Raw genomic sequence first — 21615 nt, 5'->3', positions numbered from 1 at the left:
TGGACATGATGTTGGAGTGACTTGGGGAGCTCTCAAGGATAGCAGGAGCAGAGCTGTGATGATCTGTGCTTTCAAGGTGACACACTGAACTTCCCATCTGTTTCACTTCTGCAGCAGCACCGGCAGCGCTGTCCTTGCCTGAATGTCTTTCGCCTCTGTCCAGGGAATCTCAGTTGAAACAGTGTTCTTTTTATAATACAAACGTGCTATTAAAAACCATCTCCATGTCCTGTGCTCATGCCAGGAGCTGTCAAACAAGTCATGCTATAAATGCTGCTCTGTCGATCGCAAACTCCCCCAGTCACGGCTTGCTCACCCCTGGAGCCTGCAGATGGGAACTGGACAGGAACAGACTTTCAAAGCTGTGCTGGCTCCTGAGATCCCTCCCTGCCTGTTCCCCACACCTCTGCTCCCATGGATGTGCAAGTGGGGACATCTAAAATGCAGGTTTTACATTCCTGAGAGCCAACCACCCCAGACTGTTCCTTTCTCCCCATATCCTTTCTCCAGATGTTGCCTTGTCCTGCCCTGCACTGACATCTCCTCCCATGCAGCCCTAGGGTGGCTGTTCCTCTTTCCACGGCAGCTCTCCCTGTGAGCCCAAGGGGCACAGACCCACACGTGTGTGCTTTAGCATCTGTTAACAGCCATTACCCAGAGGAGCAGGGAAAGTCCTTGAGGCGAGACATGACATCAGCCAGACTCTGCTTTGCAGAAGCACAAGTCTGTCTGCACTGTCCCTGATGAGGTTATTACTGAAAAGGCAGAGATGTGGACACACGGTGCTCTATGCAGATGGGGCAGAATTAATTAAAGGGGGAGGTACTGAACACTTCACTGAAGTATTATGCAAAGCACCTCAGGGAAGGAGCCAACTCCTTTAGCTTGGTTTTTTTCTCCTCTCTCAGGACAGGACATGCCCTGGGTGCAAACTCACATGGAAGCACCTTCTGATGCAAACAAAGATGCAGTGCAGTTACCATAATCTCTGGAAAATACCTGGGCTGCTTGCACAACAAAGCCACATTTGCCCAAAGTCTTGTCTTCGTGTCACACCTTAAGCTAAATGCTTAAACGTTCCCTGCGATGTTGGGGTTGAACAACCTTGTGCAGGAAGAAGAAAGCAGGTGGGGAAAGAGAAGAGGTGAGGACAGAAGCATTCAGGATAACTGGGAGAGAATACTTGGCACTTTGGGCAGGTGATCTTGTTCGTTTGTCCTTCTGGCTCATGGAGTGTTTGAGGAGACCAAAGGAAATATCCTTTGGAAGGGCTGGAAGACAGACCTTCTCACTGCATACAATTAACTCCCCAGGATCACTCCTCCAGAGCAGCTTGACAAGATTCAGATGAGAAGCTGGAATTTCTTAAATTGCATGGCCCATTCCCGTGCCACCCACTGTGACTAAAATGAAACACTGGGATGGGCAGTCCAATACTGCCCAGGACTGGGGAAGCAGCTGCTGCAGCCCTGCTCTGTGAGAACCACTCAGTACCAACAAGCACTGAGCTCTGTCAAACCACCTCTGCTGGCAGTTGAGAGGATGGAGGAGCCAGCAGGGCCTGGAACTGGGTCTGGAAGTGCACCCAAGTCCCTGGGATGACACCCATTTTGTGGAAATCCCTGCACTGACAAGCAGGAAAACCACCTGAATAAGTCCCTTTCTAATAAGTCCCTTTCACCCCCAAAGTGAAAAAAAGGCATTCAAAACAACTGAGAAAGTTCTAGTTTCACGAAAAATGAGCAGTCTGTGCCCTCTGCAGAGATCCTCACTCCTGACCCTGTTCTCTCCTGGCCCCAGGTGAAGGAGGAGATAGGAACAGTGTATTCTGCTTCAGCAACTCTTTCAAGGAAATCTGTTTCATGTTGTCTCTCATGCCCCCTTGCTGTGCTTAGCACCTCTCTTCCTGCCCTGCCAATTCCTTGATGTTCCTTCTCTCTGCCTCATTTTGTTTTCCCTTTCGAAGCTTTTCTTTTCAAGCCACCACACAATCACAGCCCAGCCCTAATGAGATTTCAAGGGAGCACCAGAATGTGAAAAGCAGCTGGGAGAAACTAATCAGGTTACAGAAAAAAGAACAATTCCTCTCCGTCTCCCCTGTTGGGTAATGAGAGGGCAAAGCAGCAGGAGTGCAGTTGCAGGAGGGTTACCAGGCCAGCTGATTCTCCCTTCCAGAGAAACATCCACATTTCAGGAGGTCCTTTGGCAGTCAGGTCACCAACCACCAGACAAGCAGGAGCTGCTGAGCTCTCACTCACTCAGCGGGCTGCTCACTGCCCATGGCACCTGGCTGGTGCAAAGGACTCTCCTCAGAAGCAAGGGATTGGTATTCCCAGGCTTTTATTTCCAACTCCCAACTGTTCTGTGTAGTCTCTGCCTACTGTGGATGCCTTCTTTGAGGCTCAACTGCTGGACCTTCCCCAGCTCCCCTCGATGACTTTAGAACATCTTTGAGAAGAGGGCAAAGAGATGAAGGCTCAGTTTTCTACACAGTGGTGTAAGAAATACACTGACAGAGCTTGTATACGCCACAATCATACACTGAAAGAAGCCAAACAATTTTGGCTCTTAAGATTAATCCAAAATTCCCAGGAGCTGGACATCTTTAGCTGCTCCTTACCAAATCCCAGCACTTGGACTTAGCTTTGGCTTTTTGGGAGAGCAGCAATACTGAGGTATTTTCATCTCCCCTGTTGCTAATCCAGAGAGAGGAGCAAGGTTCCATTGTGCCTTCTCACAAGGTGCAGATTCATGTGACAAACAAAGGCTGCAAGCTCTGCACAGGTATGTCAGTCCACCACTGCCAGATTGTGGAAGGAGATGGTTTATCTTGAATGTTACAGCTCTCTCTGCCTTCAGCTTTTCTTTTCAAGAACCACATGAAGCGAAGATCAGCCAGTTATCATCTTAACCTCCCCTCTGTGGCTATGGGAACAACCAACCTAACTCCCACAAGTTTTTCCCACTTCTCTACCCCACTGCTCTGCTTGCTCTCCGTGTCTTCATTGCACTGCCAAGGTGGCTTTGGGCATCTGTGGAGGAAAATGACAGACTAAGGGCCACAGTCTGGTGTGGGAGGCGTCACAAGTGGCAAAGCTGCAGGGAGAGAGAAGCTGATTGAGGGGAACTGTCAGAAACAAAGCTCCCAACATTTGCAGAGTCCCTGACCTCCCCTGTTCCACATGGAGACAAGGTGTTCCCCACCCACCATCCCAAATGTTTTGGTTCTCACCTCCCACCTGCATCTGCCTGGGGGGAGCCTCTGCCACCACCTGCAATTCCCCTGCTGAGCAAAGCTGAGCAGGTGGTTGAAGCCACTCCACTCCTGGCCAGCTGCAGGTCAGGCAACAAACACACAAATCCTCACCACAAAGCGCTCTGGAGGTGGAGATAGGCAGAAAAGGATTTTGCCAGGGTCCCCAGCCATCATACATCACACCAGATGGCCAAGAAAGAAAGCCCAAGACCCCTGATCAGGCTTCTTCCCCCACCCACAGTGCCCCAAGCAGCCAGCATGATCCCTCTGGGGCTCTGAAGAGCTGGGAGTTGGGAACTGGGAGTTGCTGGGGTGGCCAGTAGCACTGGTGTGAAATGGCTGCAGTGTCCACCTGCCCACTCGCTGACCAGAAGGGCATATCTCCTATAAGAGGCACCAAGTGAGACATGGAGAAGATGTGAGAGGTTGCAGGGAGAAGCAAAGCCACAGGAAAGCTCACGCTGGCTGCTTGCTTCCAATTTGGACCATGGGCAATTAAATCCTTCCTGTGCATGGAGATGGGATGCAAAAATCAGAATATTCTGCCTTTAGCACTGAGGCATGAAGAGGTCCTTGAAGCATACTGATTGTGGTCACCCACAACCACTGAATTCAGAGAAATGGTCTCCATTTTCTAACACATTTATAGCAGGCAGATTTCACAACAGCCTTTTATGGGAAATGGTAGGATGGCTTCATCTGGGAATGCAGGAAATAAATAGAACTGATTTCTACTGGAAAAAAAATACGAAGTTTTGCTGAAAATAAATTAAAATTGTCAAACCCTAAAATGAATTACCTCAACCTTATAATTTCATTCAAAATCTTCTTTTTCTTCAGTAAGCTAACAAAATATTTCGTTTTACCCTTATCTAGTTGATGCACTTCATTTTGACGTTTATTTTCAAATACTCATTTTCGTGCTTTACTCTTAGGACAGAATTTATCACCATATGAAGAGCAAATCAAAACAATCTGATGAAACAAAATGTAAATGTTTTGATTGTCCCTGAACCCATTTCTCCTCGGAAATGCTGAAGAATTCTGGCTATTTGTCCCAAGTGGGAAGGGAGAATGAGTCCACCTCCCCTATGATGCTGTTGTTTGCCCTTGACCAGAAACCCTGGCCTCTGACCAGCTCTTTGACTTGGTTCTCACACACCTGAAATATCCCATCCTCTCCTTCAGAGACATCTAAAGCCTTCAGTTCAGATAAATCAACTCTGCCTTAAAAATAAATCAACCCACCGAGTGACAACTATTGGTACAGCTCAGAGCCCATATCTCTCAAATTTGACACAGCAGTGCTCTCCCTTTGACTTGGAAGAATCAATTTAATGAGGGTCAGAGCACAGATCAGTACCTGAGCCACACACAGGCTTCCATGAGCTGTCCATGAGCACACCCTGGGGACCTGCAGGGCAGCTCCTTTAGGGGATTGTGATGGACCCAGATGTGCTTTGCATCCTCACCAGTGTGATGGGCAAAGCTGCAGTCCCACCATGTAGCCTCTGGATCACAGCAAAACCTCTCTTGATGCCCTGCCAGACTGAGAGCCAGCTGCTCTGGGGCAGGGCAGAGCCATCCCTCCAGCCTGGGCCAGACCCCAGAAAGGAGACTGCCCAGGTCACTGGAAAACTCTCATTGTGCCCCATTAACAAGCAGGAAGCCCCATTGCTGACAAAAACCTCTGGAAAGGGGGGCCAGGTGCTGCTGCTGTGGCCCCACACTGTGTTGGAAAGGTTTTCCGAGGGTAAGGGTGAGGAATTAACAAGCTGCAATGCTCTCAGGTCAGGTCCAGTGAGCACAGGAGCTCCTTGGGAAGCACCTGCTGGAAGCATCCTTCCCAGGCTGCCTGCAAAAGTTCAGAGCAAACAAATCCCGCCTGCATTCAGCCCAGCTGAAGAAATGCTGGAGTTCTCTCCAAAGGCTGGCACAAAATGAATGAGGGATTGAGTCATTCCTGCCAGCAGAAGGGCGGAAATGGGATCCGTGAAGGAATTTACAAGAGCCGCTTACTTCATTATGGATGTTGATTTATCCCGCGTTGCCCGAGGGCCAGAGGCTGCCCGAACTGCGGGCTGGGGGAGGCACCTGTGTGCCAGGACTGCTGCAGTTTAAGAAACCTTTAAGTACAGCCACATTCCCCATTTAGCACCAGGCTGCGAGTACAGATGTTAATTAACTTTAAGGCTTTGCTCTCCAGAAATGTCTCTGAGGAAAAGCACTTTCCTTGCCCCCAGGAGGCTACTGTCCAGATTTTCATTTTTTATTTAGCTCCAAATTTTAGATGCAAACCCCCAGCTTTTCACTGATAACAGGCTCCTTGAGTTTTCTGCACAGCCTGTAAATAAAATACCAACATGGATGTCACACAGAAAATATCTGGAGGGGATTAGTGTATGTTCTGGATAATAAAAGGAGCTGGCTGAATAATTCATAGTGAATAAATCAGCTCTTTTCCGTTTTGGAAGCAAACTTTGACACTTCTGGAAGCTCTTGGGATATGTTTAGGATGGGAACAACTTATTTATTTCATTAGCCCTTTTGTTGCAGCCCATGGTTTCTCCCACAAGTCATACGTGATGTGTGTGATTCCTCCGTGGCCTCGGGGGATTTTTCATCAGGAAGGACAAACTTTTCATGAGGAGAGCCGCTGCCCTGACCTCACTGCTATGTGAACACCAGCATGAGGGGCACTGACTGCTCCTGAACATCAAGGAATCAGGAGATGTGAGCTCTCTCTGAGCACATGAATGTTTGTGAAGACGTAAGAAATGCGGCACCAGCTCCGGCAGCACCGAGCCATCACTCAGGCATGGAAAATAACAGCCAGAAAAAGCACTGGGGCCGTGAGTGAGCAATACCCATTTCCCAACACTTTAAATTCCTGTGATATACGTTGTTATTGGGGACCAAAACCCAACCTGGCTCATTGCTTAAGTGTCCTGCAGAACGTCACCAGATTTATGTTGATGACCAACTCTCGCTGCACACGAGGCAGGCCAAGGAGAGTGTGCAATCCTCGGCAGAGCACTGCAGTGTGCTTTCAGCACTGCCATCCACCCTAAAGTGGGTGCATCTGGGCTGCTGCCTCCCAGACAGACGATTTGTGAAGGATTTTTAAGTCCTTTCAGTTGAGAAGTGCTGTGCAACTGCTGGAGTCTATTATTATCGGGAAAGAAGGGGGGAGGTAGCATATTTCCTTTACCTATAGGCTTATCTTGTGCTCCAGAGGAACACAGTCAAGCATTTTAAACAGCGTGCCATTTTCAATTCATTCCCTTCCTACTTATTCCAAAGCAGCCAAAGCTAAGTATAATCAAGACTTAAGTGTTCCTCAGAGCCAGACAATTATTACTGGTCTTGGTTTCCCCATCTAGTAGGAAGAAAGGAAGGAATTAAACCAAACCTTGCAGCAGGAGAGCGGGGCTGACACCCAGGGCTGTCACACCTAGTGCCTTCCAACAGGGCACAGCCACCACTGCTGGGGATGTGGCTGTGCTTGCACAGCCTCGGAGCTCTCCAGGAGGGTGGCTTAGCCCCGCAGAGCCCTGCTCCTGTCTCTGGGATCTCTGCCCTACTGCTGGGGCAGCTCAGCCGCTCACAAGCAGCTGCTGCCTCACTGCACTGCAATAAGGCAACATCGGCGGGGATTTCACCCCCAGAGCCACTATCCGGCAGCTCAGCTCCGAGCAGGGAGAAGCAATACTAGGAAGAGGGATCTGCAGACACCCACTGCCTCCCTGCCCCACTCAGCCATCTCCCCACGAGCAAAGATGAAGTGCCCGAGGTCCCCAAGCCCTCTGTCACCTTCCTAACCACTACCCCTTGTCAGCTTTAACTTTGAAAGCCAAGCCTCCCTCCCTGCCTCCTCGGGATTTACATGAAAGAAGTCAGTGGGGAGTTCTCTTCATTCATGCTGGGCTTATACTTCTAAATTATAAAGTGTGTCAAATGAGGATTTAATTTATATTTAACAAGACAATGTTTGTAAGTTAATTATTCATCAGCTGATAACGAATACACATTTCCTTCTTCCCTCCCTCCCCCCTTTTCACAGTTTTTTCACAAATGCACCCTACATGCAAATCTATTAAATGTTTTCTGCAGTACTCCAGATGTGGGAAAATATGTTCTTCACCCTCAATTTCGTGAGTGTGTTGCATGGTAACTAATGTAGCCAAGCAGAACATTATGAATTTAATAGTGTGCAGCTCCTCCTTCCTAGAGAGGGAAGGGGAAAACAGGCAGCACTTGTGTTTGGACATATCACCCTCTTCAGGTTCCAGCCCCCCACTCACAGGCAGAGATAGGAAAACAATTTGCTGTAATAATTGAGACAGGAGCTTAGCCTTATCCCCTGGAAATCACAGGCACTTCTGAGACAGCAGAATCTGGCCCCTGGTGAATGATGGAGGCCTGTTTTGCTCTTCCCATCTTTATTAACATGAGCTAATGAGATTGAGGTGGTGTACAACACCAGCAGAACAGCTGTCATCATGTTTTGCCACAAAATTTGGCACACAAGGGCATCTTCTCACACATGGCAAACAGGAGTCCTCAGCACCTAAACTAGCCCTTACTGCAGTGCCTCTGACCCCAGACACCTGGAGCAGGTAAGCAAGACAGTCCCTGATGACTGAAACATCTCCATCCACCTTGAGCAGGAGGTTACCACTGTGCCTGGGCCATGCTCTCAGTGTTTGGCTCCTCGAGCCTCACACTTGGTTTTGTGCAAGGAAAGAAGAAAAGGACATTCAGCTCTGACCTCTGGGAGGGATCTGAGAAGCTCTGGGCAGGACTTGCTCCATCCCTGAGCTCAGAACAGAAGCACTTTCCCCCCTCTCACCCGTGCTGTCCCTCATGGACACTTCAGGGACATCCTCAGGACTGAAAGACACTCAGCCCCAATAGCTGGCACCTGCTTTACTTCTACAGCATCATTTCCTGAGAGTTAAGCATCCCTAAAGGAAGGTGATCCAGAGCTCTAGGTGCCCTTGACACCAGTTAAAGCTATAATCTATAGCAATAAAGCCATTACAAAACAAAACCAGGAGCAAATCCCTCCAGCAAACAACCAGTCAGCAAAAAATTTGAACCCAAAGCCTCCTCTGCTGCAGCCCTCCCTGGCACCTCGGAGAACCAAGGTGGGTCTTCGCACCAGGCTGAGCTTCTGATAAGCCAAGGACACCTCAAAACTGTGTTAATGGGAATCTAATTGGACATCCAACTCCAGGACACAACTTGGAAAGCTGCAGCACTATGGGAAATAACTCATTTGGCTCGAGGGGCTGCTGGCCAGCTCTCAATAGCAGCCAGAGCTCTGGAGGGGCTCGTGGCCCAGTGCATCCCTCCCCTGATGGTGCAAACACAGCTTCCCACCACCCTGAGAAGCACCAAGTGCCCCAATCCCACCAGAGACTCATGAGGAAATCCCAGCCCATGCAGTGACTGGAACCAACAGCTGTGGGAACTGATGGTCCCGCTTTTCCCCCTCAGCCAAGCCCTGTCCCACTTCCTATTTAAGCATCTTCTAGCTCTGTTTCTGGTTACTGCCACATTTTGGCTTGGAGAGCATGCAGGGTCCTTTGCCCAGAGAGGAGAGAATGTAAAACCTGCTCAGCCCCTAAACAGGAAACAAAACTGTCATTCTGGTGTACAAAAGATATCAGGAAATCACTTTACATTTCTTCCCGCTCCCAACCTGCCCACCTTCTGCTGACTCCTGAATGTTAATGTTATTTATGACAAGTGATTGATGAGGGAGACGCAGAATTCACACCCAGCACGGGGCATTTTCAAATCACCTATTCATTTTTAAGGACCGGAATCAGTTTTGTATCCTGACATGATTTATCATTTGGAGGCTGGGCAGTGGCTGTGCAGGGCCAGCTTCCAATCCCTGACAGAGCATCACCAGCATGAAGACAGCAGGCAGTCATTAACCCTTTGAGGCTGAGCAGGAGACCAGTATTGAAATTAGATTGCACAAGTTGGAGCCTTCGACTCCAGCAGCATGTCAAGCCATGCTGGAGTCTTCAGCTGCAGATTTATAGGCCACACTGGTCCAAGCTAACAGCCACAGTAATGCTGCTATATCTCCTGAAAGCAGAACTTGGTTTTTTGTCTTCTACACAGTCTATGTGAGAGAGAAATATTTACGTAAGGTGCTGTCATGGCAATGCACCTAAAAGAGATCAATGGGACATTTCCCCTCCAGTGGACCTTCCAGCCTACACAAGCCTCTCTGTCTGTGGCAGAGTGAAATGTCACCATGGGCTCAAGAGAGATCTAGCTCTGAGACAAATTCCCTTCCGTTGGAAATGTGCATTTCCTCAGGTTGTGTCTGGGAAGAAGGCAAGATGAGGCACGAGGGATGGGCCTGGCAGCTGGGAGAGGGCAGAGGTTCTCAGGTTGGGAGAAACTGTATCAAGAGGGACAGAGTGGGAATGACATGTCCCCAGCAAAGACCATCTATCATGTGTTTGATGCCAGCCTGCCAGGGGCTGGCACGACCCACAGAGTGACTTAATTCACTGCATCAGCATGGAAAAGCAAACAAACACAAGTGGGTGAAGCAGCCAAGTCTAGAGGTGACACTGTGGCAGCTTTGTCACTGCCCTTTCCTCTTGATTTGGGAGACAATACAGCAGGATGGAGTCTCTCCCATCACCAGGGGGAAGTACTCAGAGTACAGACAGCAGAAATCTGAGGCTTTCAGACCTGGGTCTAGCTGCCCTCAGTACCTTTGATATCACCTCAGAATCTCATGGGAAAAGGTTTTAAAGTTCAAGGGCATCACAAATTCAAGCTTAGAAAGTTACCCAAGGGGACAAGGAAGGAGAGATGTCCATAGAGAGTCTACTTGGGGTGTCAGAGGGAGGTGTCTCCAGATCACAGATGACTGTTGGGACCCTGCAGAGACCCCTGGACTGGCAGCACCAAGGCACTTCAGAGAGACAGCACAGCCAGCTGCCACTTCTGCAACATTACCCTCAATTGTCCACACTGAGCAGTTTCCTCCCTGCCTGAGCAGCTCTTGACCATGCCATTCCCACAAACAGCAATCCCTCCCTTGGGTGGGAAGGCTGCAGGTGGGTAGATCAGCAGTTTCCCCAGCACAGCTCTGCAGATGTTGGCAATTCCACCTTCACACCCCTGTGTGCTGGGACCCCCGGGGGTCCTGTGCAGTTGTGGAGCAAAATGAAGAGCAAAACCTCCTGCTGACACTTAGAAAGAGCTAAACACATGGGTTCAGCTCTCCCACATGATTCCCTGGTTTCTAGTAAGGATTGAGTTCACACAACAGCTTTTCCCCTTGGTGGAGGTGGCTGTTGTCACTGCCTCGCATCTTGTTTTCCCCAAAATCCCAAAGATGCTGAACATGCCTGCAGCTCCTGTACCTGCAGCCATATATGGCTGGTATTAGCCCAGCAGATCCAAAATCCTGCAAGACTGGGATGGACGTACGAACGTTCTCACATCCCCATCACCATGGCATAAGCTGTGTTTCTTAGGAAACCAGCCTAGCAGCAGTATCCCTGCTTAGGAGGAGAGATGAACTCTGGATGCAGAGTGGATTTTAGAAACCACTCTCTGCCGCTGCCACCTGCACGGATCTGCAGTGCTGCTGTGACAGCGAGGGGAGCAGAGCTTCCAGCAGGGCTGCAAAGGGCTGAAGGGAGAGAGGAGTGAGGATGTGTTTTGTGGGGGTTTCCTAGCTCATCCTCAGGCAGTGCAGAGCATGTAGAGCAGCCCCCTATAAGCTGACCCTTGTGCTCTGCCTGCAGCACAGCAGTGCCTGGAGGGCTCAGTACACCCAGCCCCTGCACTGCTGCTCTTGTGTCACTTTGCCTTCACACCCCTGTGGGATGGAGGGGCTTGTGGCACGTGCTGGCAGCTGGGAGTGACATCCACACAGCTCGGGCTGTGCTTCTTCTCCTCAAGCCTGGCACGCTGGAACAATGCAAGGAAATTTTGAGCCTCGAGGTCATCCCTGCTGGGTCTCCTGATGGTGCCCTGATCGAGTGCCCAGCCAGGTGCCCATCTGGTGGCTCGTGAGCAGGAGCTGCTTGGGGGCACATCCTCAGTGGTGGCTGGCCAGAAGGGCTGCTTCAAATGCTCCTCGGAGTGGAACTGGTACTACAGCTACTGTACCATCCCTCCATTCCCAGAGGGGTCTGTTCCTTGGATATTTTGTACTTTGGAAACTAAAAATAACATGCCCATCCTGGGAACTTCATTTTTTTTTTTTTTTTCAGTTTAAGGGGGCTGGTTTTATTCCTGCTCTGTTTTGCATTGAGAGAAACAAGAAAAGCTAAATTGTCCTGGCTGTACTTCTCCTTTGTCCTCTCCACTCCACTGTCCAGTGGACTGGAGAAGTCTTTCAAAACCTGACAGTAGTCAGGTTTGGTCCTCGCTAGAAAAGAGAAAAAAGATGACTGCAGGGAAAATAATAATAGTAATAATAATAATAATAATAATAATAATGGAAGTTTTCTGTGAAAAATAAGTAGTCAACAGCTGCTCTCCAGATCAAAGACTGTCTCTGTTAAGTGTTTCCACAGCTCTTGGTACTGAGGTACTGCTGGGTCCTGTGCCATGAGGAGAAATTGTCACAGTTGTGGTGGCATCTCTCTAAGGTGTTATGCTATGAAGAAGCAACGTTGGAGCTGAGGCCTCTGCTTTCCCCTTGCCCAGCACCACAGGCCAGGCCAGGCCACCCAAGCTTCACGCTGCCATGGAAACCATCTCCAGGTACCTCTCCTGCTGGAACACGCTGCCCTGGTTCAACCCTGCCCCAAGTATCCTGCTGCCCACACACTTCCCAGGGAGGAGAGGGCAAAGCAGCAGGCAGAAGTGTCTGTGCACTCACTGCCAGCAGAGAGCAAAGAGCACCATCATCGCCCTCCCTGTGCTCTGCAGCATGGAAGGGTTGCTGAGCTCAAGTTAGGACCTTGCTCAGGGATAGCAGTCAACTCTGTCCAGCTCCAGCTCCCAGCAGGTCAGAGAGCCTCTTCCCAAGGGAAGAGAAACCTCCTCTCGTGCCAACACCACTCTCACAGCATGTCTGCCAGCATGACACAAGGTGCCAGCAGCGCTGGGCCAGCCCCTGTCACAGGGAGGGGACACCACGAGCCTGCAGCCACGCCAGCACTCACCATCTGGATGACAGACACCGGCCCGATGCTGTTCACGTAGATATCCACATCAATGAACGTGGGCTTGACTGGAAAGACAACAAAACAGGGACTGATAAGCTGGGCCCGGAGCATTTGCAGAGGGATGAAAACAAGGGGAACGTCTGGGATGGGCATGGCCTTATTGCAACAAAAATCCCAACCACAGCAGTCACCAAAGCATGGAAAACACAAGACAGAGCCAGACCAGGCCACCACTCATGGACACAGGGAGCTTCAGGGGACACTTACTGCCAATGTCAGGCCTCAGCTTGTTGTCATAGTTCTTGAGCAGCGAGTTGAGGATCTGTGTGGCATCAGTCTCCTGTGCCTTGGGGGTGAGGACCCAGGTTTTATTGATGCTGAGGTAATCGTAGTCGTATTCCTCTGTGCTCTCACACCTGGAGAGGAGATACAAAGGGCAGTGACATGGCTGTGGCAGCTCTCCAGCACTCCCTGGCAGCAGGGGAACAGCTGTGTTTCAGAGATACCCAAGGAGGAGGATGCAGTGCAGCTAAAAGGCAGAGCATGAGGAGCTCAGGGATCTTCTCTCAGCCACACTGCTGAGAAGACACAGCTCACCTGTCACCTTTGCTCACTTCAGGGTCACCAGACACACAGTGGCCTTGCCAGCAGTGGTAAAGACTAGCAGGCATGGGGTGCTCCACCTCCTCCTGAGTTCCCTTTGGAGCTCATCCCCGAGGTGTGGGAGCCAGGCCCTGCTCTCCCTGCCTCCCTGCTCATCCCACTCCTGCTGCCAGCAGCTCCTGCTCCCAGAGCTGCCTGTTAACCTCAGATACCTCCACCACTCTGCCTGCTGCTGACACCTGAGGCAGGCACTTTGAGGAAGGAGACAGACAAAACAGGGGTTTTGGGGAGCGAGGCATTTACAATAAAAGCATTTCGGAGAAAAGAGGTCCTAACACTGCCATGCAGGCATTGTGCACGTCTGACATGCCAGGAATCCAGCCATCTGCCCTGCACAGATCCTCAGAAATTAAAGCCTTATGCAAACTCCTCTGCCTCCAGGCCAAGACCTGCCACAACCCATTCCCTGCACTCGCCAGCCCTTCCTCCCCAGCCTTTGGCGTGAGCTCCCATTTAAAGATGTCCCATCTTCCCAATCTCCCAGTTCCAAGCCAGGCAAGGAAAGCTTGTATCCATCCTCCTCTGGACATGATCCACATAGCAACAGCTTCTCTCGCTGCCTTTCAAATCTGCCCTCTCTAAACCTCTCGCACTCCTCCCTTTTCCTAAAGGAGTTTTCCTAAACCGTCTAATTAGATTAGGTCCACATGGTCACCCGGGAAATTCTAACCACCTGCCGCTGCTCTGGGCAGCTCATTCACAAGATTGTCCCCAGAATGACACAGCCATATGCGGGAGAGGATGCCGAGTGCTCCCACCGCCGGCACACCCCCCTCGACGTCTGCCATGTCAGCGTGTCACCTGCTCCAGAGACAGCAAGGGTCTCGCAGCGGGAGCTGCCACCGCGGTGACACTTCCCAGCTGGAGCCTCGCAGCTCCGAGGTGCAATCGGGCACCACGGATCCACATCTCCCTCCAGCGCCTGGGGACGCACAGCCTGCCGGAGGCACTCCGAGTGGGAGAAAAAGCATTCAGTGGACAGGTTGCGGCCGCTTTATCAGCTGCTCCTCTTCCAAAAGCCCGGACAAAACTCGCTTTCACAATCACTTTAAAACTCTTAGCATCTCCGCAGCTCTCAGGCGCCGGGACGTGTCCCCCGCCAAGGGCTGGGCTGCGCGCAGCTGGCTGCCTGCCGCCGCACATTAGGTGTTGGTACATCAGCTCATTGTTTCCTGTCTGATTGCGCTGCACTTCCTAACGATGCTTAAGGAGCGTTGAGCAACGCTGTCAGGATGCGCTTCCCCATCCCAGCAGCGCCGAGCGCTCTCGCCGGGCTCTGCCTGTGGCGTTGCCTCCGAAACGCAGGCGAGCAGAGCTCTGCACCACCCGGCAGCTGCAGGAGGCACAGGGACCACCGGGAGTCCACCGGGAGCCCACCGGGGCTCAAATCGGGGGCTGGCCCCACTCCTGAGAGAAACAAAGAGGGACGTGTGCCCGCGGCGCAGCTCAGGGCAGGGGAAAGCAATTGGAACTGCTTTCCCTTGCTGCCAGCGCTTTGGCTGATGCGGGCTGCCTCTGGGAATGTGCCAACAGCCACACCGAAACCTGATCTCAGTGTTCCCTTGACCTTACTTGAAGTCACCTGTCAGCACTGAACTCTGCACATCCCCCTGCCCTGCCAAAAATCCTGTTCCCCCAGGACATAAGGCTACACCGAGTCTGAAACATCCCTTTTGGGGCTGTGCAAACCCAGGCTGCTTGCTCTGCTCTCAGCCTTCTGGTTTCCCCCCATTTAGTGTCACTGATTAGCACCCAAAGACTCGGGGTAGCATTTCCAGGAGTCACATCCCTATTACAGATGCAGGGACACTACCAAAAACATGCGTTTTGCTAATGCAGCTAATCCCGGCTGACTAAACCATACTAAGCCATCTTAGCATAAGGAAGCCAGCTTTTGCTGGAGAAAATATGCTTTTTCTGAGTGTCTGTGCACACACAGATACACACCAGCCCTTGCTGGTCAAGAGTGTGACTCTCATGCTGCCCTATGCAAGCCACTGCCTCCTCCCCAGTGTCTCTTCCTGGTGGCCCCACTTGAAATTGAGAAGGGAAGAGCCCAAGATCTATTGCAGAGGAGAGGTATTAAGGTGCCATGTGCATCCCCCTCCTCCCCTGCTAATGGAAATGTCACACTGCAGACCTGCAGAGATCCCCAACGTGCTGTGAACACTCGCTGGCCTGGGCTCCATCTCCAGGCACAAAGCGACTGGCTTGGTGACAGGGGACAGCCAGTTCTCATATGTCTCTGTGCAGCCAGGGGGAAAGGCAGAGTCACGTTTCCTCACCTCTGCTCGTTGAGATGTCAGAACACCCTCCTCAGAGCCCTCCTGCAGGGACCATGGGCTGGGACACAGCCAGAGTGTGGACAGGAGGTGGGCAGGGGGGTGACAGCAGGGCAGAACTGGGGGCGTTGCAAGGAAATCCCTGGTCTTGACAGATGCAGTTGGGGCCATGGCAGCTCCCGCTGGTGCCCAGAGCAGGAGGCTGGCACGGCAGGGAGGTGTCTTTTTGGATGTGCTCACACACACGGATGAGGTTGGACAATCCTCCCTGGGCAAGCCGTGGCATTACAGCAGGCCAGCGCCGTGCCTTGGCTCCCTAATGCCATTTTCCTCACCAGACACCTGTTTGGCTGAGGTTTCCAAACACACTGCTAGTGAAAGTCACCTGAAGAGCTGGCGGCTGGCTCCCTCCCCCAGTGCCCAAGCTGTCTGACAAGGTTTTCCCCTGGCAGGAGGAGGGGAAGAGCAACACGTGCCGCGAGCCCTTGAAGACAATTTTGCTCCTTGCCTGGTGGGGCAGCTGGTGGTGCCTGACTGGGATGCACACCCACTATTATTCACAAGCTGGTGGTGGCCCTGAGGCAGGAACCTCTCAGCACAGATGCAGATCCCGGGGCTGTATCCAGCCCTGCTGCAAACACAGCTGAAAGGCTTCCCTGCTCCCAAGGAAAAGAGAGCAGCAAAATGCAAGAACAACATTTCCCTTGGTTGAAAAGCACTGTGGTCAATTCTAATTACCACATGCTAATGTGTCCTTCTAGTCACCCATCCCAATGCCTCCTAGGGTTGTAGGCACAAGGATGTTCAGGCACATGCCTCTAAACTAGAAACAGGCTGAGGATTTAAGGACAGGGGGCTCTAACTGCCCCCTACCCATTTCACATGTCTTTCTACCTCTGACTACACACTCCATGAAGCCCCAGTGGCCAAGTCTGCACAGTTTCAGCCACTTGCCAAGCCCAGATTCTGGTGTGATGCTGTGCAGGGATCCTGCCTTCAGGGCTCAAAGTTGGGTGCCTTGGTCCAAGCTGAGGCAGTGCCCTGGGAAATGTTGGTGAAAAAGCCTCTGTGCTGGGGGGACCATGTGGGGAGTGCTGAGTCACCTGGCACAAAGCACCAGGGGAAAGGAAAGGTCTTGCTGCTTGTACCGTGAGAAGAGCTCACACATGCAGCACCTGGACATAGCTGCTCACCCCAGCACCAACCAGGAGGAGTGGGGAAGAGGAGACTCATCGTCCACGACTACCCCCAGGAAAGATGCAGGGAATGCAGAGCAAGACCCTGATATAACTTTCCCTTTTTCTTCTCTCACAGGATTCCTCTCCCACCCCATCATGCCCACCCCCCAACATCCACAGCCACTGCCCCTGGCACTGCAGGGCTCAGGGTAGAGGCAGACTTGAGGGACTGGGCAGAAGGCAAGCTGGGCCAGCCATGGAGTGAACTTCCTGCTCAAGGGTATGGGAATACATGATTTAATTGCTCTTCCACGTGATCTGCTGCTTACAACTCACCCTCTCAAAATGCAGGGCTCGTGGCAATGCACTTCAGGGACAGTGGGGCACAGGAACTGGGACCACCACGGATCCATCCCCCCCTCAGCCCTCCAATGCCCCCAGGCACCTGCATTGATCTTCTCCTGGGAGGTTTGGTGTCAGGGCAGGGGATAGACTGGGTGTCAGAGCATGAGCCGTGGGGCAGCTCTTGCTCCCCGACCCTGGGAAGGCCAAGCCACGGAGGACCACGGCAGGGATGGACTTTGTGCCCACACCCGGGCTCGGGAAGCATTGGCACGGCAGACCATTAGTGGCAGGAATCATGCTCCCTGTCCCTGACTGCATCTGTAATGGGATTTGATCGGCTTTAAGGCGGCTTATTCTGCCAATTAGCTTCAGCCAGTAAAATCCCTCTTCCCCCAAGCCCTGGGGGTAACAATCTGCTGACAACATGTTCTTTCCCCATCTAGCCATTAAACTCATCAGCAGGGATAGGAATTGTAAAAAAAAAAAAAAAAAAAAAAAGAAAAAAAAAGAAAAAAGAAACTTGAAAACCCCTTTTGCGTGGGCCCTTTCATCGCTGTTTACAAAAAAGCGCTACGAACGGCTGGCCCTGGAAAAGAACTGTCACCTGCCCGCCCCTGCCTCCGCTCGCCTCCTCGCCCAGCGCGCTGGGGGCATCGGGCTGGCATCGGGCTGGCATCGGGCTGGCATCGGGCTGGCATCGGGCTCCCAGCCGGCACCCAGAGCCGGCACCTGGGGCCAACCTGTGGAGCAAGGCAGGAGCCCGCGTTGCCCTCCCCCTGCCAGGCTGCTGCGCCCTTCGGGGGGCCAGGGCAGGGAGTGCAGGGAAGGGGACGCGAGCTCTTCCCACCCAGCCCGACTGCACGTGGAAATGCCCCGCTGATGGATGGAGCTCCCCGGAGGTGCCGAGCTCCCTCCGGTCCTGCTCCGGGCACCCCCGGCAGGGTCTGAGCCCCCGGCAGGATCAGCCAGCGAGGTGATGGCAGAGTGGGAAACGGGCTATCCTCTCGATTCCGGCATGCGAAGGGGGAGCTCGGGGTGCAAGGGACGTGCGGGCACTCGGTGCTGCCGCGACGGGACCCGCTCCTGCCTCGGGGCCGGGCGGCAGGAACGGCCGGAGGCACGGAGGTGCCCGAAGCCCCGCCGAAGCCGCGGTGGCGAGCGCGGGGAGAGGCGCCGCGACCCCGACCCCCTCCCCTCCCATCGCCCCGACGGGGAAACTGAGGCGGGGAGGGGGCGTCCCGGCGGGCGGGGGGCTCACCTGGCGCGCAGGACCGGCCCGAGGGCCAGGCAGAGCAGCAGCACCGTCCCGGGCATCTCTGCGAGGCGAGCGGCGGCCCCGGGGGGCGGCGGCGGCCGTGCTCCCGCCCGGCGGGGCTCAGCGCGGGGCCGGGCCGGGGGCGGCGACGGGGCCCCCCCGCTGCCCGCTGCGCCGCGCTCCGGCCCCGCCGCCGCCCCGCGCTCCGCGCCGCCGGCCGCGCACCGCAAAGTTGGGCATCTCTTCTCCGGTGCGCGGCGGGGAGGGGCGCGCAGCGGCTCCTGGCTCCCCGCGCAGGGCCGGCCTCCCCCGCACCCCCGGGGCTGAGCGCCGGCGGGGGGGCGCGCCGAGAGGCACCCGCGCATCTGCCGGAGCCGCGCTGCCGGGGAGCGAGCATCGTCAGCTGGTGCGAGGAGCTCTCGCTCCCCCTCTGCGTAACAAGGCGTTTGATTTCTCTTAATACTTGCCTTTTTTTTTTCTTTTTTTTTTTTTCCTTCTTCCCATGCACAACAGTTGGGGTGTTTGGCTAAAAAAAGAAAGAGTGGGTAATTATTGCTAAATTACGCAAGGCGTCAGGCCCCGCTGGGCTGAGCTGCCAGTGAGATGCAGCCGGGAGAGGGTCCTTTCCCACCTGTTGGGGCTGCTGTCCCGCAAAAAGAGCCAGGAGGGTGCGTGGGGAGGAGCTGTGGGACAGCTGGGGATCGCGGGTGGGCTGTGGGTTCCCAGCCTGTCGCTCTCTGCCTTCACGGCTTGCCAAGCTGCACTCGGGCATTTCTTTACCCTGCTGGCATCTGACTTGCAAACAGGAGTAACAGATTCCTTCTTGGTGAGCTTTGGGTGAGAGCTGCTGAGAATAAACTTTGTTAGACCCACACGAGGTACCAATAATGGTCCTTTGTCATCAGGTTACAGGCTGAGGTCACCAGAGAGGCCTGGTCCTGCATCCCCTGGAGCTCTGATAATAACGATGGCAAATCCACCTCCTCCAGATGGGAGTGGGAACATCCCTGGTTCTGAGAGCTGACTCTCTCGCTCCTGGACCTCTCACAGCTTTCCCCACACCAGCATGGCCAAATCGCTCCTCTGCTCCCCATCTGCAGCATGCTGGTGCTGCTTTGTTTGTTCAGGGCAGGGAGATTCCTTTTCCAGTCCCAGACCAGTCTCAGTGGGGATGGGGATGCCCCAGGAGCATAAGCAGGCAGCAACAGCAGCATTCCTACGTGGTTTTTCAAGGCTCTCTCCCTTGCTGATTCCTGCAGTGATCACCTGAAGCCCTCAAGTGTGAGATCTGAGCAGTCCCAAAGCCACAAGAGCCAGCTGCAGGCATCAGGGCTCTGAGATGGCATTTTGCTGGAACGAGGCAGCTGCAGATTATGTTGCCTTTACTTCATGCAAAGAAGCCAGCTCTGGATGGCAGAGTTTACAGGAAGCACATGTCAAAAGAGTAAATAATGAATATCAAAGAAGCAGTGAGAGTGGAAAGAGCTCTTTAAGCATCAAAGCAAGCCACTGAATTGTTCCAGAAGTTCTTCAGAGATCCAGATGAAGCTGAAGTTGGGAAAGGTGCAAGAATAGCTGCAGGGAAAATGTAGCTGTCAAGGGTTCTGGTCATGAGCAGACCGTGGAAAATCCAGGGGTTCATATATGTGCTCTCAGCTCCCCCTCAAGACGCAGGATGTGAAATGGTATGTGGGGAAATTCACAGGACTGATTTCTTTTGACTACCCCGTTCTGCTCCTGACAACTGAGAGGTCTGGGGAGGGCTGTGCTTGGAGCAGTGAAGACAGACTGGGAAATGTGAGGGAATCACAGTATCCTGTCATGATGCTCTTTTGGGGACACCTTCCAGGCAGTTTTCCACATCAGGAGCTTCCAAGCAGCTCTCTTCTCTGGTCTCCTTCATTTACAGGGGTTTCTTTTTGTAACTGGTGCTGAGTCTTTCCCTTGAACCAAGGATAGGGATGAAGCCTGTTGATGGTGTTGGAGAGCAAGGGCACTGCTTTTCAAGCAAACACCTTGTTTATCAGCAGCACAGGCTCAGCCGGGGAGAAACCCATTTCAAATTCATGGGGAATGGTTCTGACCAGGAAAACCACCCTCAGTCCAAATGCTGAGAAAGACAAAATGTCCTGCACTTGTGTCTTAGGAGGAAGCAGACCCTATTTTCCACTTTGAAGAGATATCTGTTTTGAGGTCTACCATCATAGGATTCCAAACTTAACAGGAGATTCAATGTTTTATTCAAGATGTTTTTTATCCCTTCTGGTATTTCTGTTTAACCAGCAAACTAATAAAACCTATTATTTACAGAGTCCTCATGAGCCCAGAGCCTGGGGGGCCAAGCTGCCACAGCAAATGAGGCTTTGGCTGTGCACTCCTCACTGCAGGATTTAGCTCGGGGAGACAAGGAGCCAATTCCAGCTCTGGCCCAAGGATCCCAAACCTTGTAAGGATGGCAGTGCTCTCAGAAGGATGAGGCTGGGCTCATCTGCAGCCCTTTCCAACCGCTCTGTGCTCTCTCAGAGCTCTTTTCAGGGTGTGTGCTGCCTGCTGCTGTGCTGGGGGTGCGTTTGTGGCTCAGGATGGAGCAGCAGGGGAAGGCAAGAGGCAAAGCTCTGCTGCCTCTTCCTGGTGCAAAGGGCTGGTCATGCCTTGTCTCAGGCAATGCCAGAGACAAGGAGAGTCCCTCTCCAAGGAGACTCTTCTTGCGGGCTACATCAGAGGGAAAACTGATACAAGTGGAGAAAAGTGTTATCCCAAGGTGTTCAGGAGCTCGTTTCCGAGAAAGCCTGTGCTCTCAGCATTTGCACAATCTCCCTCAGACTGATATGTCTCTCTCAAGGGTGGAGGAGCATCCACAGCAGCACGGGAGGACCCCAGGCAGAGACAGATCCCTCTGGGACTGCAGGAGCAGGTCAGATCTGAGAGCGCTGCGGGCAGAGCTGGGCACTCCAGGACAAGGAGCTGCCAGGGCATCGGCAGGCAGCAGTGCCAGGGCCATGCAGCAGACTGCTCTGAAGGGCTGCATGGAGGTGAACTTGCCCTCCCCTCCTCCCTCACTCTCCACGTCATATGGCTGAGGACAGAGCACAGTTAGAGCTGCTGTCCTTGGTGCTCTCTGTCCTCCTGGCAATGAACTGGTCCTGGAGCTGTCACCGAGCCAGCATATCTCCTGGGAGCAGCACAAGGTCTCAGGCCAAGCCCTCTCCCTGTCCCTAGGGCTGTGGGCTCTGGCAGGGGGCAGGGGTGGTCACTCTCCTGCCTCAGCACCCATAAGGATGAGTACTCTGACAGAGCTGGGTGAGAGTGGTGAAGGACAGCTGATGAGGAGCTGGTTACAGGCTGCCTTTGGAAAACTTGGGAGGATGAAAAACCCTATCTTGACTCTTCTCTGACTTGGGGCACGTCCTGCACAGTAGAAACATTTGTTTCCTCTAGCAGGGCATTTGTTCAACACAACCCAGGATTT

General features: G+C 52.9%; 1 protein-coding gene across 2 annotated transcripts in view; it reads right to left on the bottom strand.

The window, feature by feature from the left end:
• The window catches only part of LOC146437309 (gamma-aminobutyric acid receptor subunit gamma-4), a 37035-nt gene extending 18742 nt beyond the window's left edge, over positions 1-18293 (bottom strand). For both annotated transcript variants that reach the window (XR_014852180.1, XM_085060107.1), the window contains exons 1-3: positions 18150-18293; positions 12691-12839; positions 12421-12488 (exon numbers count right to left, since the gene is read on the bottom strand). Coding sequence is in view for 1 of the 2 variants with exons in the window: in XM_085060107.1 (XP_084916233.1) it covers positions 12421-12488; positions 12691-12839; positions 18150-18205 (273 nt within the window). In the remaining variant the exon portion in view is untranslated. The remainder of the gene's footprint in view (positions 1-12420; positions 12489-12690; positions 12840-18149) is intronic.
• Positions 18294-21615: the final 3322 nt, after the last annotated feature.

Source organism: Lichenostomus cassidix, chromosome 4A, assembly GCF_008360975.1.
Source record: "Lichenostomus cassidix isolate B80296 chromosome 4A, HeHo_3.0, whole genome shotgun sequence".
In the NCBI taxonomy this organism is placed as follows: Eukaryota; Metazoa; Chordata; class Aves; order Passeriformes; family Meliphagidae; genus Lichenostomus; species Lichenostomus cassidix.
This window is presented reverse-complemented; position numbering and strand designations above follow the sequence as displayed.